This window comes from Monodon monoceros, unplaced genomic scaffold, assembly GCF_005190385.1.
Source record: "Monodon monoceros isolate NGI ecotype Baffin Bay Population unplaced genomic scaffold, NGI_Narwhal_1 Super_Scaffold_19, whole genome shotgun sequence".
NCBI classification, from domain to species: Eukaryota; Metazoa; Chordata; class Mammalia; order Artiodactyla; family Monodontidae; genus Monodon; species Monodon monoceros.
Window position 1 is genome coordinate 80,403,115 of NW_021703775.1, and position 18,185 is coordinate 80,421,299.

The following is an 18,185-nucleotide window of genomic DNA, read 5'->3' on the forward strand; positions in this document are numbered from 1 at the left end:
GGCTCACGGGCCCAGCCGCTCCGCGGCACGTGGGATCTTCCTGGACCGGGGCATGAACCCGTGTCCCCTGCATCGGCAGGCGGACTCTCAACCACTGCGCCACCAGGGAAGCCCCAAAATGTACCATTTTATCCTTATACGTGGTAGGCAGAAAAGTGGCTCCCCAAAGGTGTCCATGGGACCACGCATATGTCACCTTGCATGCAAAAGGGACTTGCAGATGTGATTAAATTGAGGACCATGAGCTGAAGCGATTGTCTTGGATGATCAGGGTGAGTCAGTGTAATCACAGGGTCCTTAAAGGTGGGGGAGGGAGAGAGGAAGAGAGATTTGAAGATACCACGCTGCTGCTCTTGAGGATGAAGGAGCCATGGGCCAAGGGATGTGAGCAGCTTCCCGAAGTTGGAGAAGGTGAGGAATCAGATTCCTCCAGCCTCCAGCAAGGAATGCAGCGCTGCCAGCGCCTTGAGTTCAGTCCAGTGAGACCCACTTTGGATTTCTGACCTCCAGGACCGCAAGATAACATGTATGTGTTGTTTTGAGCCTCTCAGTTTGTGGTCACTGGTTACAGCAGTGACAGGAAACGAACACACCGTGCTACAGGTGGGGGAACGGGGGCGCAGAGGCCCCAGCAACACGCCCAAGGCTGCAGCTGCTGGGTCAGCAGGATCCGAGCCCAGTGGGCGGCGCTCCTGACCCCTCATGGGGCCCTGACCCTTAGGGAAGCCCCACTGTTGCCAGCTATATGGCCTCGGGCAGGTTCTTGAGTCCTCTCCATGTCGGGTGCGCAGATGAGCCAGGAGGCCTCTTAAGAGATGACGACCCCCGGCTGTATGCAGGGGTGCTGTCCGGGGCACAGGTGCCGGACCCACAGCAGCGTCCCCGCTGCCCCACACCCGCCGGGGGCAGGCCCCACCTGGCCCTCCTCCTGGATGGGCCGTAGCTCGTCTTCAAGCTCCTTCTTCCGGATTCCTTCCACAAAGGAAAAGTCCAGGCTGATGTGGGCTTTCCCCAGGGGCGTGTCCACCCTGCTGCCCACAGCCTGGTTCGTGGAATTGGGGACCGTGTCAGAGAAGAGAGGCACGCACTCCAGCAACTTCCCGGGGCTCCTTCTTGTTGACCTGAGGAGAGGGGACTGTTAGGGTCACCGGCTGCGGGAAAACAGGAGAGGCCTGAGCGGGGAAGAGAAGGGAGCCGGGGGAAGATGGCCTCTGCAGGAAGCATCCTCTGGGTGATCCGACCCCAGATTCCGCTCCGGACCCGGGACTCAACTCTGCAGCCGAGAGATGCACACTCCCTCCTCCTTGCACCCAGGGCTCCCTACACAGGTGCTTCCAGGACCCCTTCACCATGATGCTTGGCCAGCCGAGGGAGGGACCACGCCCTAAACCCCCTCCACCCCACCCCCAGGCCTAAGACACCGCCTCACACGTGGTGGGGACGCCATGTTTTTTGGTTGATTTTTACTTGAAATCTAACGCACACACAGAAAAGTGCACCAGTCACAACTGTACAGCTCAACCAGCGCCCACGCGGTGAGTGCCGTGCAGCCCCACCTGGACCAGGAAATAGAACGCGACCCACCTCAGATGCCTCCTTTTAACCCCTCAGTCACTGCCCCGACCTCCAGGGCGACCTGGGCTTGACTTGTTTTGCCTGGTGTTGAACTCTACCTAACAGGTCCCGGTCTCTTCCCTCTGACTCCTTTCTCTCAAGGATGTGTTCCTGAGATTCACCTGTGTTCCCATGTGTGGTGACAGCCCCTTGGTTCTCAGTGCTAAACGGTATTCCGCCGTGTGATTTGGGTGAATACTCCACAAGTTATTTATCTGTTCTGCCACGGGGGCATTTGGGTTTGTTTCCAGTTTTGGGGTCTTAGGAGCGGTGCTGCGCTGGACATGCTTTCTGGTGACTTCCGTAACTGATGGATGGAGGAGGGAGTAAATGTCTGAGTTATGACTAATCTGATGAGCCTTCCCTGCCCTTGTTTAGAGTTAACTTTGTGCCGCCCCGTGTCAAACATAAGAGACGGGACCAGTCTTAAGAAATAGGATCCGGGTTCTCAGCTGGCAAAGTCCACGCCGAGGTGGCCCCGTCGTCTGGGCGGGCCGAGGGTTTCAGGGGTCAGGTTGCTCACACACAGCCCAGGGCAGGGAGAGGCTCTGTAGCCTGAGAGCCTGGGCCAGGGGCTCAGGGTAGGAATTCAGACCCCATGAACTCAATCTTCGATCGCAGGGCAGACGGCAACCCCTCAAGGCCAGCCATACAGATGTCAAACCTTCCCTAAACCCCACAAGGGCCATGCCAGTGTGGCCACCACCTTGGTTGGCTTGTTACACTGCTTGGCTTCCAATCTGGTCTCTAACCATGCTTTATACAGCCAGATTCCTTCTCCCATTTGTTCATTCCTCCAACATGAACTGAGTGCTAAATAGTTATTGGGTGCTGGGGGTGTTGGTGCAGTAATGAAGCCATCTTTATCCTTTCGCCAAGGGAGCCCACGGCCAGGTGAGATTGCTGGTTGCACAATTACACAATGTTCCCAAGAAACGGGTTAGATGTGCCAGTGGGTGAAGACCACAGTGGTCTGGTCATGCTTGCTCAGGAAGGGGAGATTTCTCAGAAGGAGCCATTCGGGCGGGGTCTTGAAGGATGAATAGGGGGCCATCAGGCTGACAAAGTGGGAAGGGAATTTCAGGCAGGGGAACAGCATGCACAGAGGCATGGATAAAAGAGAGCCTGTGTGGGCTTCCCTGGTGGCGCAGTGGTTGAGAGTCCACCTGCCGATGCAGGTGACGCGGGTTCATGGCCCGGTCCGGGAAGATCCCACATGCCGCGGAGCGGCTGGGCCCGTGAGCCATGGCCGCTGAGCCTGCGCGTCCGGAGCCTGTGCTCCACAATGGAAGAGGCCACAACAGTGAGAAGCCCGCGTACCGCAAAAAAAAAAAAAAAAAAAAAAAAGAGCCTGTGGGTCACCGTGGGGTGAGCAAGGAGGCCGGGGAGGGAGGCAAGGTTGGATCATGGGAAGTGTTGTAAACCATCCTGAAAAATGCAGATTTACCGAAGGATTCTAAGCCAGGGAGAGATATAGTCAGTTTTGCAGTTTAGGAAAATCACTCTGGTGGAGGATGGACTGGCGGTGGTGATATTAGACACAGGGAATTAGTTTACAAAGCGTGTTCACCCAAACTCATTCTCTTTGTGGCGCCAACCCCACCTCACTCTACACTGTGGACATCCTCAGGCAAAGGAAAACATTTCCGCAGCTGACGCCTGTCGTTTCCACGGGTTCGTCTTACTAAAATCAAGAAACACTGGGGAAAAGTAATTTCTAAATACTCTACGTAAGTCTTTTCTTTCCCACCAGACCCCGAGTTTCTTGACACAAGGTTGCATTTTATTGGTCTCTGTACACTTCAGCATCAAGCACACAGCAGGTCCTCAATAAACATTAGATGAATAAATAAACATTCTAAGTGCAAGTAAGTCGGACAGGAACGTGGTTTGTCTTACCATGGGGTCATAGTCTTTCAGGAAACTCCAGTTCTGACCCCTGGATAGAAAACACGGTGGCAGTGTGAGCCCTCCCTGCGACATTTTGACCATGTTTGTCCCCGGGTCACAGGAATCAGTTGCTGACACGGATGCATGGATTACATCACGGAGGAACTAAAATCAGTAAGTGGAACAGATGCCGAGGATCAACAAGTGTTTATGGTGGAGCCTGTAAAATGAACACACATTTCAATGGAGTGGAAACTCTGATGCCAGAGGGTGTAGCAGGTGCGTCAGGAACCCGGATGCCGTCTCACCTGTGCCGGGGTCTGCTGGGGTATCTGCCAGTATTTCGCGAAGAAAAACCAGTTTTCACTTCCCCAAAGCCTGGCAACCTTCCAGTGCGTGCGGCAGAGGAAGGTAGGGCGGGGGAGGGAAAGTGACAGTGAGAAAAATGGTGCCAGCTGTGCTGGTAGCTTAATTTTTAATCTATTTTTTAAAAGTCAAACAATTCTCTAAGACTTGGAAGAAAAGCAGGTTTCTCTGCCCCAATCCTCAGAGCCCGCGAGACCCACAACCTAGAGTCAGTTTCTTAGCTGTTTCTTCAAGCCTTTCACCTCCATATTCTGAAAGAATAAACGTGCACTGCCATTTCTTGAGGTCCTAAAAATGTAAACTTACCTACTGGCTTTCTACTAGGGGAGATTATGAATTAGCATTCTTCACCCTTTCTTCTTCCCCATTTCTTCCAAAATCATTGCATTATAGATGTTGGTTCACTTGATATGTATGGTTTATATCCTTCTAATTATATAAATACTATTCATTGATGAACTAATTATACTACTTATTGCATAATATGATCCCAGTTCCTTTCTTTGTGCAGCCTAGAATTTTTCCTAGCGTTAATAATGACATTTTCCCTGATTATCTTAGGTTTCTATGTACTGATCATTGATTCCAAACTCTCCAAATAAATTGTAAGGCTCCCTCTCAATATTATTTTCCACACAATCAAATGCATCAGATCATAAACAATTTCTTTTAAATGTTTTCTCCAGGGAATTCCCTGGCAGTCCCGAGGTTGGAACTTGGCGCTCTCACTGCCGGGACCCTGGGTTCGATCCCTGGTCTGGGAACTAGGCCACGCAGCACGGCCAAAAAAAGAAAAAAAATTTTCTCCAGAGCCCGAGCCCTGGGACCCTAGGTCCTCTCCCTCCCTGGGGCTGGCTGCTCTCCAGGACCACCATGCTGGGATTCCCCTCTTTCTGGACCCTGTGCCTTCCTTGCTTGTTTTCCCTCCTGTGGTTGTGGAGCACATCCTCCAGTATCTGTGCATTCACGTATTTCTGTGGTTCTGGAAAGTTCTCATTTTCTCTTCAAGTAGTTCATGTCCCCCATTCTCTCCTTGGGGAGCTCAGTTTGAAGGTATGTTGGATCTTCTTGCCCTGTTCCCTAGGATTTTAGCTCTTCTTTCATGGTTTCCATTGTACTGTTCTTCTGAGTAATTTATTTTTCTTTTTCCTTTTTTCAAAAAGAAAACTTCCTTTATTCTATTATTAGTTGGAAAAATTAAATGGCACTAGACGGTCCTGTCTTTGTACATGTCCCCTATACCCCAACACATACACACACACACACACACACACACACACACTCTCTCTCTCTCTCTCTCTCTCTCTCCAATCCATCAGCAATTCTCGTAATTCTACCACCAAAACATTCCTTGCATTCTTCCACAGATCTCCAGCTACACTTCCTCCACCCGAGCTCAGGCCACCACAGACTCGCCCTGCTGTCCCCAGTTTCTTAAACATCATCACCCCTGCCCACCATTTCAATTCTTTCTAAGCATAGCGGCCAGACTGGTCATTTAAACTGTAAATTGGTCACATCAGCCTCTTGCTTAAGACCCTCCAGGGCGTCTCATGACATTTGAAAAAAAGTACCTAGACTTTAGTAAGTGCGTGGGTGTTTCCTCCTACGGCTCTTGTCCCCTCACTGACCGCCTTGGCCACATGCACGTTCTTTATGTGGTGGTGTTTTTTTTTTTTTTTAAATACACCAGACTCTTCCGTGGCCCCTTCTCATACTTCAGGTCTCAGCCTGAATGCCACCTGCTCAGAGAGGCCTCTGTGAGCTCCTGGAAAAACAAGGCGTGCACTCTGCCCAGTCCGTTTCCTCCTGACACCAGCCACACTTTGCTCCTTGTGCCTCTGTTGCTTTTTGGATGCCTTGTCCTGAGAGTGAGGGCTCCGTGCAGCCGGGACCAGGCCCGTCTTGCCCGCCACGGCAGCCTGACAGGGCAGCTCTCCTAGGAACTTCTGGACTGAGTGATGCTTGCAGGCACGTCCTTTGCTGGGTCAGAGGGCCAGCATCCTGCCCCAGGCTGCAGCCACGGCGTCATGTCTGCCCCCTACCCGCCGGTGCACTTTATCCTGTGAGCTCCAGCTGCAGGGCTTATTGCAACGGGCTGATGGGCTCCCCGGATGCACCAGGTGCGGCTGCCCCGCCCCCCTTGCCGGGCCCTGCTGTTCACTCTGTTGAGTTTGCCCAAGGCTGGGCTCCCTCACCTTCCCCGGCTCAGGTTCTCCCCCCGCAGCCCAAGCGCTTTTCCACCACCGCCCTTTACCTGGCTTACTCCCTCTCACCCGTCTCTCGTCTCTCTTTCTCCAGAAGCTTCCTAGACCCTGAGTTAGGTGCGGGGTGCCTCTGGGGGGGTGGGGGGGAGCAGGGCCCGCACCAGCGCCGCTGGCTCCTCGTCCGGCCTCTAGACCCTCCACAGCTGGCCCCGCTGCACACCATCAGCTCCCAGGGCCGCTTGCGCGGCCGTCGGGGCCTGGGGGGCAGCAGCAGGGCTCCTGCCCACCAGAGGCCCATCCCGAGCAGAGGAGGAGAAAAGGCTGTCGGTACCCAGCTGATGTGGTTCTCTGGAGCCCAGGGGTGGGGTGGCTTCCCATGGGTGCAGGGGTGTGTGTGCACGCACGTGTGTGAGTGTGCGTGCGTGTGTGTGCGTTTGTGCATGCGTGTGACCTCTCCCAGGCCTCTCTTGCTCGGACCTCCTCAGACACCGTCCCCCGTGGCTTCTGCCCTGGGCACGCCACACTTCTGGGGCTCTCAGCTCCTTCTTACCCGCTGTGTGTTGGCAGAGTCATGGTTCTTCCCATGAAACTTTTCAGTGGGCTGACCCAGCTGGGTGTGGTGCTCCCACCTCTGCATGACTGGGAAGCAGATACTGGGGCGGATGGCCACACACACACACACACACACACACAGCCCTGCTACGTGGAGGGTGCATGAAGTGCCCCAGTGTGTGGGCACAGATGCAGCCAACACACCAACCCTCCTCTGCGTGCCCCGCCCTGGGCACCTCTTCTGGATCCTGTTCTCATGAAGGAGGTGCCAAGGGGTTGGGTCTTCATGGGTGAAAAGGATTTACCAGGTGGAAAAACTGGGGCAAATGCAAAAGCTTGGATGCAAGAGAGAACATTGGTATTTGAGCAGTGGCATTGGGGCTGGAGGGGGGCCCCGGACCCCGGGCTGTTTGGAGCTGTGTCGAGAGCTCCTGCACAATGGGGACATTGCTGCCTTCAAGCCTCAGGGCAAAGAAGATCAGGAAAGGACGAGCAGGTGAGGTGACGTGGCCGTGGTCCAGGTGAGAGGAGGTGGCGGAGCCCACGCTGGCCTTGGTAGAGGGCTGGAGCGGAGGAGACGGGGTGAGAGCCGCTGGGCCACACAGAGCTGCCAGCACTTGTATGAGGAAGGAACTGAGCGGGTGTGACCTGCTGGGACATCAGAGTAAAAGCAGAGGCTGTGGGGCTGGGACCCTGTCTCTCCTCCTCCCTCTGTGCTTCCTCCAGAGCTGGGATGAGAATGGCTGGCATTTGGTGGCTTTGAAGTTTGTCTCCAAAAAAGATGAACTGAAAACCCCTGGGGCCCAGAAGCAGGCTTCCCTGGCGGTTGCTCTCTCTTGGGTGTTTGTGACCCCAGCACAACCAGGACAGGTCCCTGCTGTGCCTGAGGAGTGGCGGCTCTGACCTCCTGGAACCTCTGGAAGGGATCCCGTGAGTGCATTTTGAGAGCACAGTGCCTGCTATGTGGAAAACCACCCATAAGGCTGACTGCGGACTGTGGTACAGAGTAGCTTGGAACAGCCTGGAACAGCCTGGAACAGCCATGCAGTTTGCTCAGATACCTTGGCCCTCGTCCCCCAGCCACATGCTCCAGAGACAAGGAACAGGACCAAGAAGGCCAGCAGGGGGCGTCCAGATGACCAAGTGCCTGATGCATGGGGAGGCTGAATATTTCCATGGGCTTTAGTTTTAAAAAATTAAAATTTATTCAGAAACTATTTCAGACTGATCGGTGGTAGAGGGATGGATCGATATCAACAAAGCAAATACAATAAGGCGTTAATTGTAAATCTAGGGGATGGGTATATGGATGTTCACTGTACCAGTCTTTCAACCTTTTTTTTTTTTTTTAATAAACTTATTATTTATTTATTTTTGGCTGCATTGGGTCTTCGTTGCTGTGCACCGGCTTCCTCTAGTTGCTGCGAGCGGGGGCTACTCTTCGTTGCGTTGCGCGGGCTTCTCATTGTGGTGGCTTCTCTTTGTTGCAGAGCACGGGCTCTAGGCGCACGGGCTTCAGTAGTTGTGGCTCGCGGGATCTAGAGCGCAGGCTCAGGAGTTGTGGCGCATGGGCTTAGTTGCTCTGCGGCATGTGGGATCTTCCCGGACCAGGGCTCGAACCCGTGTCCCCTGCATTGGCAGGCGGATTCTTAACCACTGCGCCACCAGGGAAGCCCTCAACTTTTTTATGTGTTTAGAAATTTCCAAAATAAAATGTTGATGGGAGAAAAGATTGCACCTGCCAGTCCAGCTTGAACACATTTTCTTTCCACAGTCACTGACCTGGAAAAGCATCCGGATTCCCTCTGGGCGGGTCTCACTGAGCCCCAGCCCAGGACGACCCTCCACCCCACCTCCCCAGCCCCATGGAATCAGGGCACCGGGTTCCAGTCCCAGCTCTGCCAGTGACTTGCTAGGTGTCCCAGAGAAAGTCATTGCCCCTTGCACACCTCACGACTTGTGATATAACTTTATATATGACTTTCTGAGAGAGGACAAAAATCCCTGGATTTGGGGGGTTGCTGGAGCTGTATTTTATCGGGTTTATCTCAACCCCAAGAAGGACCTTAACCGCAGTGCTGGTAGATCTGTACAGCCTGGGCTCAGGTGTGCCCAGTGACGGGCACCGCAGACTAGGCCAGGTGGGAGCAGCACCTGGGGAGGTCCCCAAAGCTGGGGGAGGCCCCGCTGGGCTGGGAGGTGGGGGCGGGTCTTGCTCGAGGAGCCCCGCCCGCTTCGTGTAGACTCCACCCCTTCCGTGTTGGCCGTCTAGAGAGAGTCCTTAACAGCAGTTCCCCACTGCGGGGTAAGGCAGAGGGGCCCGAGAGACTTGCAGGGAGCCCTTGGAGCAGGTTTAAAGAGCTGAGCGAGCGTCGGGAGGGAGCAGAAATGAGGGTCAGCGGAGGAGAGGGCGGGGATTGGGTGCCGGAAGAAGCGGGGCTCGGGGAAGGCAGGGGCGCTGCCAGGAAATGTTTGTCTGCATCTTTCAGGCCTCCTTCTTCTCCGCTACACCTCCCTTTCCCGGATAAAATTTTTGGCTCAACACTAATCCCCTTTTCCCTGCGTGCACACACCTTGAAGGCTTTATAAAAGGCGGTGAAAATAAAGGATTCAGGGCCACGGTTCACACCTTTCCAACTGCTCCTACCAAGTCCCCAGAAAGTTTCTTAGTTTCCTAGGACAGCATCATGAAAGGTAATTTAGCTGCAGCTAAATCGACACCCCTTTGTCATCCAACCCAGCCCAACCACTTTCACTTTTGAAAACTCACTTTCCATCTTACTGCTTGTTATATACTTGCTGTCAATGTCCCCACCATTTTGTATGCAGCTTAAAAAAAAAAAAAAAAAAGTTAGCCTATTGGAAACATCTTTTCGTGTTTCTCTTTTCATACCTCTCACTTTAATCCGTTTCTTAGAGTTGATATACCTTAATTTACTTAGCCATTTTTTCTGTTCTTGGGCATTTATTTTGTTTTCAGGTGTGGCATTAGCTGTGATGAATGTCTTCCTGCCTCTGTTTCTTTCTGTTGAATTGTTTCAACAGGACACATTCCCAGAATGGGATTGTGGGTCAAAGCACACAGACATTTTCATGACTTTCAGTGTATAGATTCAATGTTGCTCTCCAGCAAGGCCTGAATGTGTCAGCTTTACTGGTCTTGCCAGAACTGGGAGCTGGGTGGTGCGTCAGGGTCTCCGAGACCACCCCAGGTTGACGATCCGCTAGGAGGGCTCACAGGACTCAGCCTATGGTGATACTCAACGGCTGTGATTTATTATGGCAAAAGGAAACAAAGCAAAATCAGCAAAGAGAAACGGCACGTGATTTGAAGTCCAGAGGAAACCAGGTGCAAGCTTCCAGAACCCTCATCCGGTGGAGCCACAGGGATGAGCTCAATTCCCCAGCAGCGAGTCGTGACAACACATGTGAAACGTTGTCCACCAGAGAGGCCCCTTGGAGACTTAGCTCCCAGGGGGCTGGTCACGTAGGCACCCTCTGCCTAGCACATACCAAAATCCCAGACTCCCGGGAGGAAAGCAAGGGCTCAGCTTAAATCATATTGGGGCACAAACTGGTTATGCACCGTGAGCCGTTCTTTTCAGGGGATGGAGGGAACCCTCCCGAAATCCAGGGTCCCGGACACCAGCGAAGGGCCAGTCTTATGAGCAGGCTTTCTGAGGACAGCAGTCTCAGGCCTGCTGTATCAAGTCTTCTGTTCTCGTGCCACGTGGCTGCCTAACACCAACTACCCCTGTTTTCCCCAGGAGCGTCCTTGAAAATTTCCAGCAATTAGGCGCTCTACATTTTCAATACCAGTCTAGGCTCTGGGATATAATTTAAATATTCCCTGATAGATAATTACATTAAAAATAGCACATGTATAGCACTTCAGGACTGAGAGCGTGCTCCCCTGCATTTCTCCCTGACGCATCATGACAGCCTTGTGCGGAGGGCTGATCACGTCTGGATTTGGGTGCAGAGCCTGGGGGCTCAGAAAAATCACCACCCTCACTGCTTGCACGGGCAGGAGATGCGGTGCCAGGACCAGAGCCCCTGCTGGCAGCCATTTTTGGTCTCGTCTTAAATTGTTATTTGCAGGGAACAGCATCCCTCATAAACAGTCTTACTTTGGCTGTGCAGAAAAGAAACTCAGTGGTTGCTACTCTGGAGGCTCTGGATTCCTGGGAGTTGGGAGCAGTGGAAAAAATATTCTGGGCCATTGTCTTTATTTTCTTTATTGTTTTCTATATTCTGTAACTTCCCACTAAGAGGCAGCTGAGTGCGTTTCAGGAGAAAGAAGTCGAATTGGGGATGATTGCAATACTCGTCTGGGGCAGCAGGGGGCAGTCTGTAGCTTTGCATCCTCTGTCGGGCCTAGAAACACCAGGTACCTCTCCAACAGTCTTCCCAGGGCTCCCGAAAGAAGCCAGGCGTCTTTCAGGTTTGAGGCACTGTGAGAATGAGTGTGACGTCCAGAGAAGGTGTCCGTGATGGAACCCAGCAGCGGGCCCTCGGTGAACAGTGGCTCAGGGCTGGGGTGAGGCTTTAACAACAGGTAGGGCCCTGGCCCGGCCGGTCGGAAAGGACTGGAGGCCTCCCGCTTGCAGGTGTGCAGAGGTGAGGGCTGGAGGAGAAGGGGCAGCTCTTTTCCAGTTGCTCTGGGTGGCTATCAGTGTTTTAACAACTGCACCAGTACTTGCCCAGGTGCCTTCCAGCCCAAGGGCCGTGGTGTCAGTGGCCCATAGGATTGGTTTCTTTCCCAAGACAAGGGGACAAACTACACTCTAATAGTGGACCAGACCGCCTTGGCTTTGGCCTTCCGAGCCCCCATCTGAGTCCACATGCCTTATCCCCCTGCCCCCCGTTGACTCACGCAGGTCCTTGTCCCCAGGAGCCCGGGCTGGCAGACCTCACGCCTGCTCCAGGCTCGGCTCCCACGTGGTCTCTGACCTGGGCTGTGCTGGAGCTGGGAGTGGTTGGGCAGGTTGGGGGAGGGGCTGCGGAAGAGAGCACCTGGCCAGGTACAGAGCGCAGGATTTGTGTCAGGCCGACTCCATCCTAGCTCCGGCCTCACCCTCAGTGTGACCCTGGCTGAGCCACTTCATCTGTCTGCCTCCCCTGTAGTCCCTGTGCTGGGTGGCTTCATGCTGGTGTCTGATTTGTCTTCACCCCAACTTGCAGATGAAGCAACGGAGGCTCCGACAGCTTTGCCTGCGCTCCTGAAGCCAGGAGGTTGTGCAGCTTGGGATGAACCCCGCACCAGCTCCTCCCAGGACCCATGTTCTCTGACCTCTCTTTACTCCCTCTCCAAGAGGGACTCTTCTGTCCTTTTCTAAAGGAAGGAGTCAGGGAAGCCTTGTTAGAGGAAAACATCTGACAGTGATTTTTGAGGACGAAGGAGTATTTGAAGCAAATGCTGGGGGATACGAGAGTTAGCTTTCGGGCTGCACAACCAAATTGGGTGGAAAAATATTTTGTTTACTGATGGAACGTTCACGATTTCCTGCTTATTATTTTGCCAATATTAGCCTTGTTTTAATTACTGCAAAGGCCAACAGCTGCCTCAGACACATTGGTTCTGCAAATTAGCGGGGAATCTGTAAATCACAAGGGGTCCCCGGAAGACTTCACAAACTCAGCCCGGGCCTGGGAAAGCCCCTTAAAATGCTGTAGCTACTTGTGGGAGAAAGGTGCTTTGCTCCAGGTTACCAACTCTCATGACGTCTGAATTATGGGCGATTAGTGCCCTCCGGGGAGAGAGGATGTGTTTGCATTTGCATCTTGTAAATTCTCCCGGGAACAAGGGCACTAGAATGGGATGCCTCCTGCATTTTGCATCAGGTCTGAAATTCACTTAGTGACTTTACCTGCAGAAAGGTGGTAAAATAATGGTGGCTATGAGCAAGCGCTCAGGGGTCAGACCTGGATGCGAGCGCTAGCTCCTGCCCTCGCTAGCACTCAGAATGCTGAGAGCAGCTTTGCTCGTGAAGGCCCTAGTTTGCAGATGGCTGTCGGACAAGCTTCTTTATGGGGCAGACTCTGTCTCAATCCCCTTTGTGCTACTTATAGTTTTCCTGTCTCAATCCCGGTCTTACCCCCTCAGAGGAAGGTGGTAATAACAGCAGTCACCCCAGAGGGTCACGGCAACATGCAATGTCCCAAAGTATGTGTAAAGCTCTTAGCAAACTTCCTGGCAGCTGTTAAGAGTAATGCTGGCTAATATTGTCGTGATTCCGTGGCAGCCTCCACGTAGAGTAGCCCCAAGAGCATTCCTGCAGCCCCAGTGCTGGGCTTACGGGGCTCACTGCAGCCAGGAACCCAAGGCCGTCTTGGAAAGGAGCCTCGTGATTGGCCTTGTGCTCCGGGATTCTAGGGAAGGTGTTAGTCATTTTGCAGCTGCAGGATGGCCTTGCCTAGGTTTCTTTGTTGTTCTGTTAGCTTCATCCATGTCCCGTTGGAAACCTCGTTTACCTCGGTTTGCCTGTCAGCAGGGCGAATTTTCACTTTCTCAATGATTATACAGATCTTAGCTATCAACGCCTTGGGTCTCATTGAAGCTAACACGTGATCATTCTTCCCAAAAGAAAGTGGAACGAAACCTTCCCACAGCCTTATGACTGCACCTGGGCTCCAGCTGCACCAGGCTGGCCCTACCCTACATCTCTGTGCTTCTTGCACCCTGGGACTCTCTCTGTGGTTGGCTCTTACTTGACATTCAGGTCTCAGCTCAAACCCCATCCCTTTCATGACTTCCTAATAACGAGCTCCCATCCGGATCTCTGCCAGTCTGTCTCATCACTATTTTCTTCTTAGCATTATTATCTCAGATTATTTTGTTCACTGTCTGTTTCCTTCACTAGAGACAAAACACGATAAACGCATCGCTAGCTAGAATGGTGCCTGGCATGTAGTAGGTGCTCAGTAAACAGTTGTGGAAGGAAGGGAGGGGGAAGGAATATCCCTACACATGATCCTTCCCTGTTTGATCCATAGGATTCTAAGGGGTTGGAAGAGGGGCTTGACATCTTGGGTCTGGCATCCCTCTCAAGCCAGTGGTCCCTTTTGCAGCATCCTTCCTGTGCCTCTGTTGAACCATATCCATTGCAGAGAGCTCTCCATTATGACATGCCTGGTGCTCTCCCGTTAGAAATGGCTTTCTTAGAGAGGGCCTGAACTTCTCCATTCTGCCCCTAGAACTGCTGAGAACAAGATTCAAGATGGCCTTCTAAGTAAGTGAGGATGTCTCTCAGACCTCCAGTGGGTCAGCTTTCCTCCAAGCCAAGCCCCCAGTCTCTTTAAACATTCGTCCTATGACATGGGTGCTTCTAAGTGCTTCCACATCATCTCTATCAGGGACCCTGAAAAATTTGAAGGATGTCCTTCAGAGGTACAATAATAAGGAAAATATCTACCATCAAAAGGATGTTGTGAGTGTTAAGTGGGATAATACACGTAAAGGATTTAAGTACAAGGTAAGTACTCAATAAAGGTTAATCTTATGACACATGGCTGGGAGTTATCTTGGAAATCCCATATACTTTGGGCTGAGGGCATGTCACTCCAAAGAGAATTTGCTCTTGTTTCTGCACGTGGGGAACCATCAACACAAGGCCACTCATAGATACTTTCTTGACTTTGGTTTCCAGGCCAAACAGTGTCAATTCAAACCCCAAACCCAATGAGGGCAGGTAAGTAGATATAGATTCTCATGGGGGCCTCTCTTTCCCCCTTAGCAAGTGGGAGTTGAGACACAGGTTTCCTTGTCATCTCATTTTGTTAATTTTTTCATTACACCTTGTCACTGAGGGTATGGCCTCCAAGGATCCTGCATTTCGAAGGAGTCTCATTTCCAAGTCCCTACCTCGTGCAGGTCCACCGTTTTGTTCTGGTTTCTAAACAGCGTGAACATCAAGCCTCCTTGTTTCTGAACTTGGCAAATGTCCCCAAAGGGCAGGAGCTTGAGTTCTCAGCTTTGCCTCTGTTTTTGGCTCCTGGGGATTTCTTTTACTTGATTGCATGCGTGGCTATGCGTTTAAGAGGAGATTTATCATATATTACCTGGGATTTGTAGGTGTTTTGTGGCAATAGGCTTTTCAGATAATGGAGATTTCCATGTCACTGGAGATAAAAAGATCTAGATAGATTTTATGACTAACTCAAACCCACGCAGCCTGAACAGAGCCAGACCGCACCCCCCTCTGTTACACCCTGCTAACATGCAGGCTGACCTGTGGGTAAAAGCATGCTTCCCATTAGGCCTTTGGAGATACCACATCGGGCTCAGAGACCCTACCAGCACCTTCATGGGCCTGTAGGTATGTGGACAACTTGGGCTGGGAAGTGCGGTTTGGTGACACCAGTCTCCCTTATTGTCACACTGAGGCCACCAATTGCCATCTGTCATTGTTCATCTCTAGATTCTGCTGCTGCTTCTTTTGTTTTTACAAAGAATTGTGGAACGAGGTGGACAATTTTTCTTGCTAAAATAAAGATGATTTAGCTCCTTGCCTTCCCCGGGGCTGTCATCCTAACAACCACATTAAAGTGAAATGAGATTCGTTCCCAGTGACTGTTCACCAGCTCCCAGCAATTAGCTCTTTTTTTCCCACTAATCGTTTAAAAAGTACACCATTCTGCAGGAAGAAATATTTGCAAATGATGCAACAGTCAAGGGCTTAATCTCCAAAATATACAAACAGCTCATACAACTCAACAACAAAAAAATGGACAAGCCAATCGAAAAATGGGCAGAAGACCTGAACAGACATTTCTCCAAAGAAGACACACAGATGGCCAGCAGGCACAAGAAAAGATGCTGAACATCACTAATTATTAGAGGAATGCAACAATGAGGTACCACCCACACCGGTCAGAATGGCCATCATTAAAAAGTCTACAAATAACAAACGCTGGAGAAAAGGGAGCCCTCCTGCACTGTTGGTGGGAATGTAAGTTGGTGCAGCCACTGCGGAAAACAGCGTGGAGGTTCCTCAGAAACTAAAAGTAGAATTACCATATGACCCAGCCATCCCACTCCTGGGCATATATCCAGAAGAAACTATAATTCAGAAAGATAAAAGCACCCCTATGTTCATAGCAGCACTATTCACAATAGCCAAGACATGGAAGCAAACTAAATGTCCATTGACAGATGAATGGATAAAGAAGATGTGGTGTATACACACAATGGAATACTACTCACCATAAAAAAGAACAAAATAATGCCATTTGCAGAAACACGGATGCAACTAGAGATTATCATACTAAGTGAAGTAAGTCAGAAAGAGAAAGACAAATACCATACGGTATCACTTAGATGTGGGATCTAAAATATGGCACAAATGAACCTATCTACAAAACAGGAACAGACTCACAGACATAGAGAACAGACCTGTGGTTATCAAGGCGGGGGAGGGAGAGGGAAGGATTGGGAGTTTGGGGTGAGTAGATTCAAACTATTACATTTAGAATGGATAAACAACAAGGTCCTACTGTATAGCACAGGGAACTATATTCAATATCCTGGGATAAACCATAATGGAAAAGAATATTAAAAAGGAAGGTTTATATGTGTATAACTGAGTCACTTTGCTGTATAGCAGACATTAGCACAACATTGTAAATCAACTATACTTCAGTAAAAAGACTAAAACTGAAAAAAATTTTTTAAAATTACATCATTCTGGAATTTTACTCAAAACTGGTCAGTCTTGCTAGTTTGTTTCTAGATTGCACCGTTTCTCCATTCTTGAAAACTGGATCACATTTTCCTGTCCTCAGTCTACCGCCCCCTTTCTTCCTCTCTTGATTTGTTACGTGTTCTTGCATTTGATCTGTAACGAGGGCTCAAGCTCTTTCACTTTCCTGCTACGAACTGTCTAGTTCTGAAACTGTGAAATTAATGTGACCAGAAACATTAATTTTTTTACCATCTCTCTCTTATCTGGAAGGATGATAATTCAATGCCTACGATGTGAGAAGTCTGGTAACATAGCGTGTGGATCAGAGTTGAAGTTGCATCAGTAGGCCAGATTAAGGACTAAGCTATTAAAAAAAAAAAGCCCCCCACGTGGAACGAGTAGGATTCAGGTTAAACCTCAGGACCGGAAAGGGAAGGGGGTGGGGACTAACAGTTATTATTTAACTCCTTTCTTTCCCAGGCCACATGCCAGACCCTTCCACAAATCTTACAGCCACCGGAAGCCTCAGACATTGCAGTGTGGCCTGACTAGGATGGTGGAGAGCTGCCTACAGCTGGTTTTGTAACCTGTGGAATTTAATTATTTGTTCATTGTACATTCATATATGAACCCATCAATCTTTTAAATATATTTTATTTTATTTTTCTTTCTTGGTATATACAAAGTAACTGCCCCCTCTAGTTTGGTTTTCCAATCTGTAAGCCGAGGTGAAGGGGTGGGATAAATAGTATCTTGGGGACCTTCTAACTCCAAGTTTTAACTCTAGCTACCGCAATGTGGAAAAACTAAGGTCGGACAGAAAGGGGGCCCAGGTCAGCAAGGGGTCTGACTTCTGTCCTCAGCAGAGACAGGGCAAGCACTGGTGCTGATTTTCCACACGTTCGTGTCTGTGTTGGGCTCATGTGCACTTTTTCTTTTAAACTGGGAAGGTGATTTTAGGATGGCAGAGTTGAGCGGACAGGTAGCTTGGTTGTTGGTGTGTAAATCAGCAGTGCTGCCCCGGTCCTTCCCTACCCTCTCTTTCTGTGCTGTTCCTTAGCCTTCCAAGGAGCCCAGAAAATCATTACAAATGTACAGCAAGATTCTAGCAAAGCGGAGAAGCTCTGTTAACAAAAATATTCCGTTTAATATTTTAGCTGGAAGTGCAGGCAACTGTCAGAGGCTTGAAGCTGAATTCCAAAAGTGAGGCAGAGTGACTGACAATCTGGGCACATTTCGACATGGAATTTCCCTTTACTGTTCACAGATGGGCATTGGCTCAGGGGCGGGGTGGTGACCGTGAAACAATGTGATGCATCGGAGGGTCCCCGTAAGGCAGCGTGGTCCTCCCAGGAGCTCACGCCCAGGCTGTTCCTCCCTGCAAGGGACACGAGAGCTGCGTGAAGCCCATCCTCAGAGGTGGGCCAAGTTTGGAGGCACATCTTCTTCTGCGTGACCCCATAACGCCCATTACTATCCGCATCCCGTTCATCCACTCCCTGCCCACTGCGCCCAGCGAGCCGCCCAGCTGCCGGCAACCTGAGCACCGCACTCAGCTTCGAAGAGTCACTCCTCTGCCCGTACTTCAAGCCCCTTCGAGACTTGGCCCCTGCCCTCCCTCTCCACCCGCTACTGCTTCTCTATCGTCCTCCCTTTGCTCCAGACACACTAAACCACTTGTCATTCCCAAGATATGTCAGGAACACCTGCAGTGTCATCTTCCCAGAAGCATCCTCCCACAGGACTCACCGTCTGGTACGCCAGCCCCAAGCTGGGTCCCATCCTCGCTTCTGGACAGCCCCTCTCCCCCGCAGACTGAGACTTCCCCTGTCACACACCCCCCTGTATTGCAGGCACTTGCTTGTCTCTCTCT

General features: G+C 51.1%; 1 protein-coding gene across 1 annotated transcript; it reads right to left on the reverse strand.

The window, feature by feature from the left end:
- Window positions 1–808: 808 nt before the first annotated feature.
- On the reverse strand, window positions 809–6,455 carry CUNH2orf50 (chromosome unknown C2orf50 homolog). The gene is given in 4 exon segments (XM_029231638.1): window positions 809–1,106; window positions 3,500–3,669; window positions 6,272–6,395; window positions 6,397–6,455. Coding segments are annotated over 4 exon segments (651 nt in total).
- Window positions 6,456–18,185: the final 11,730 nt, after the last annotated feature.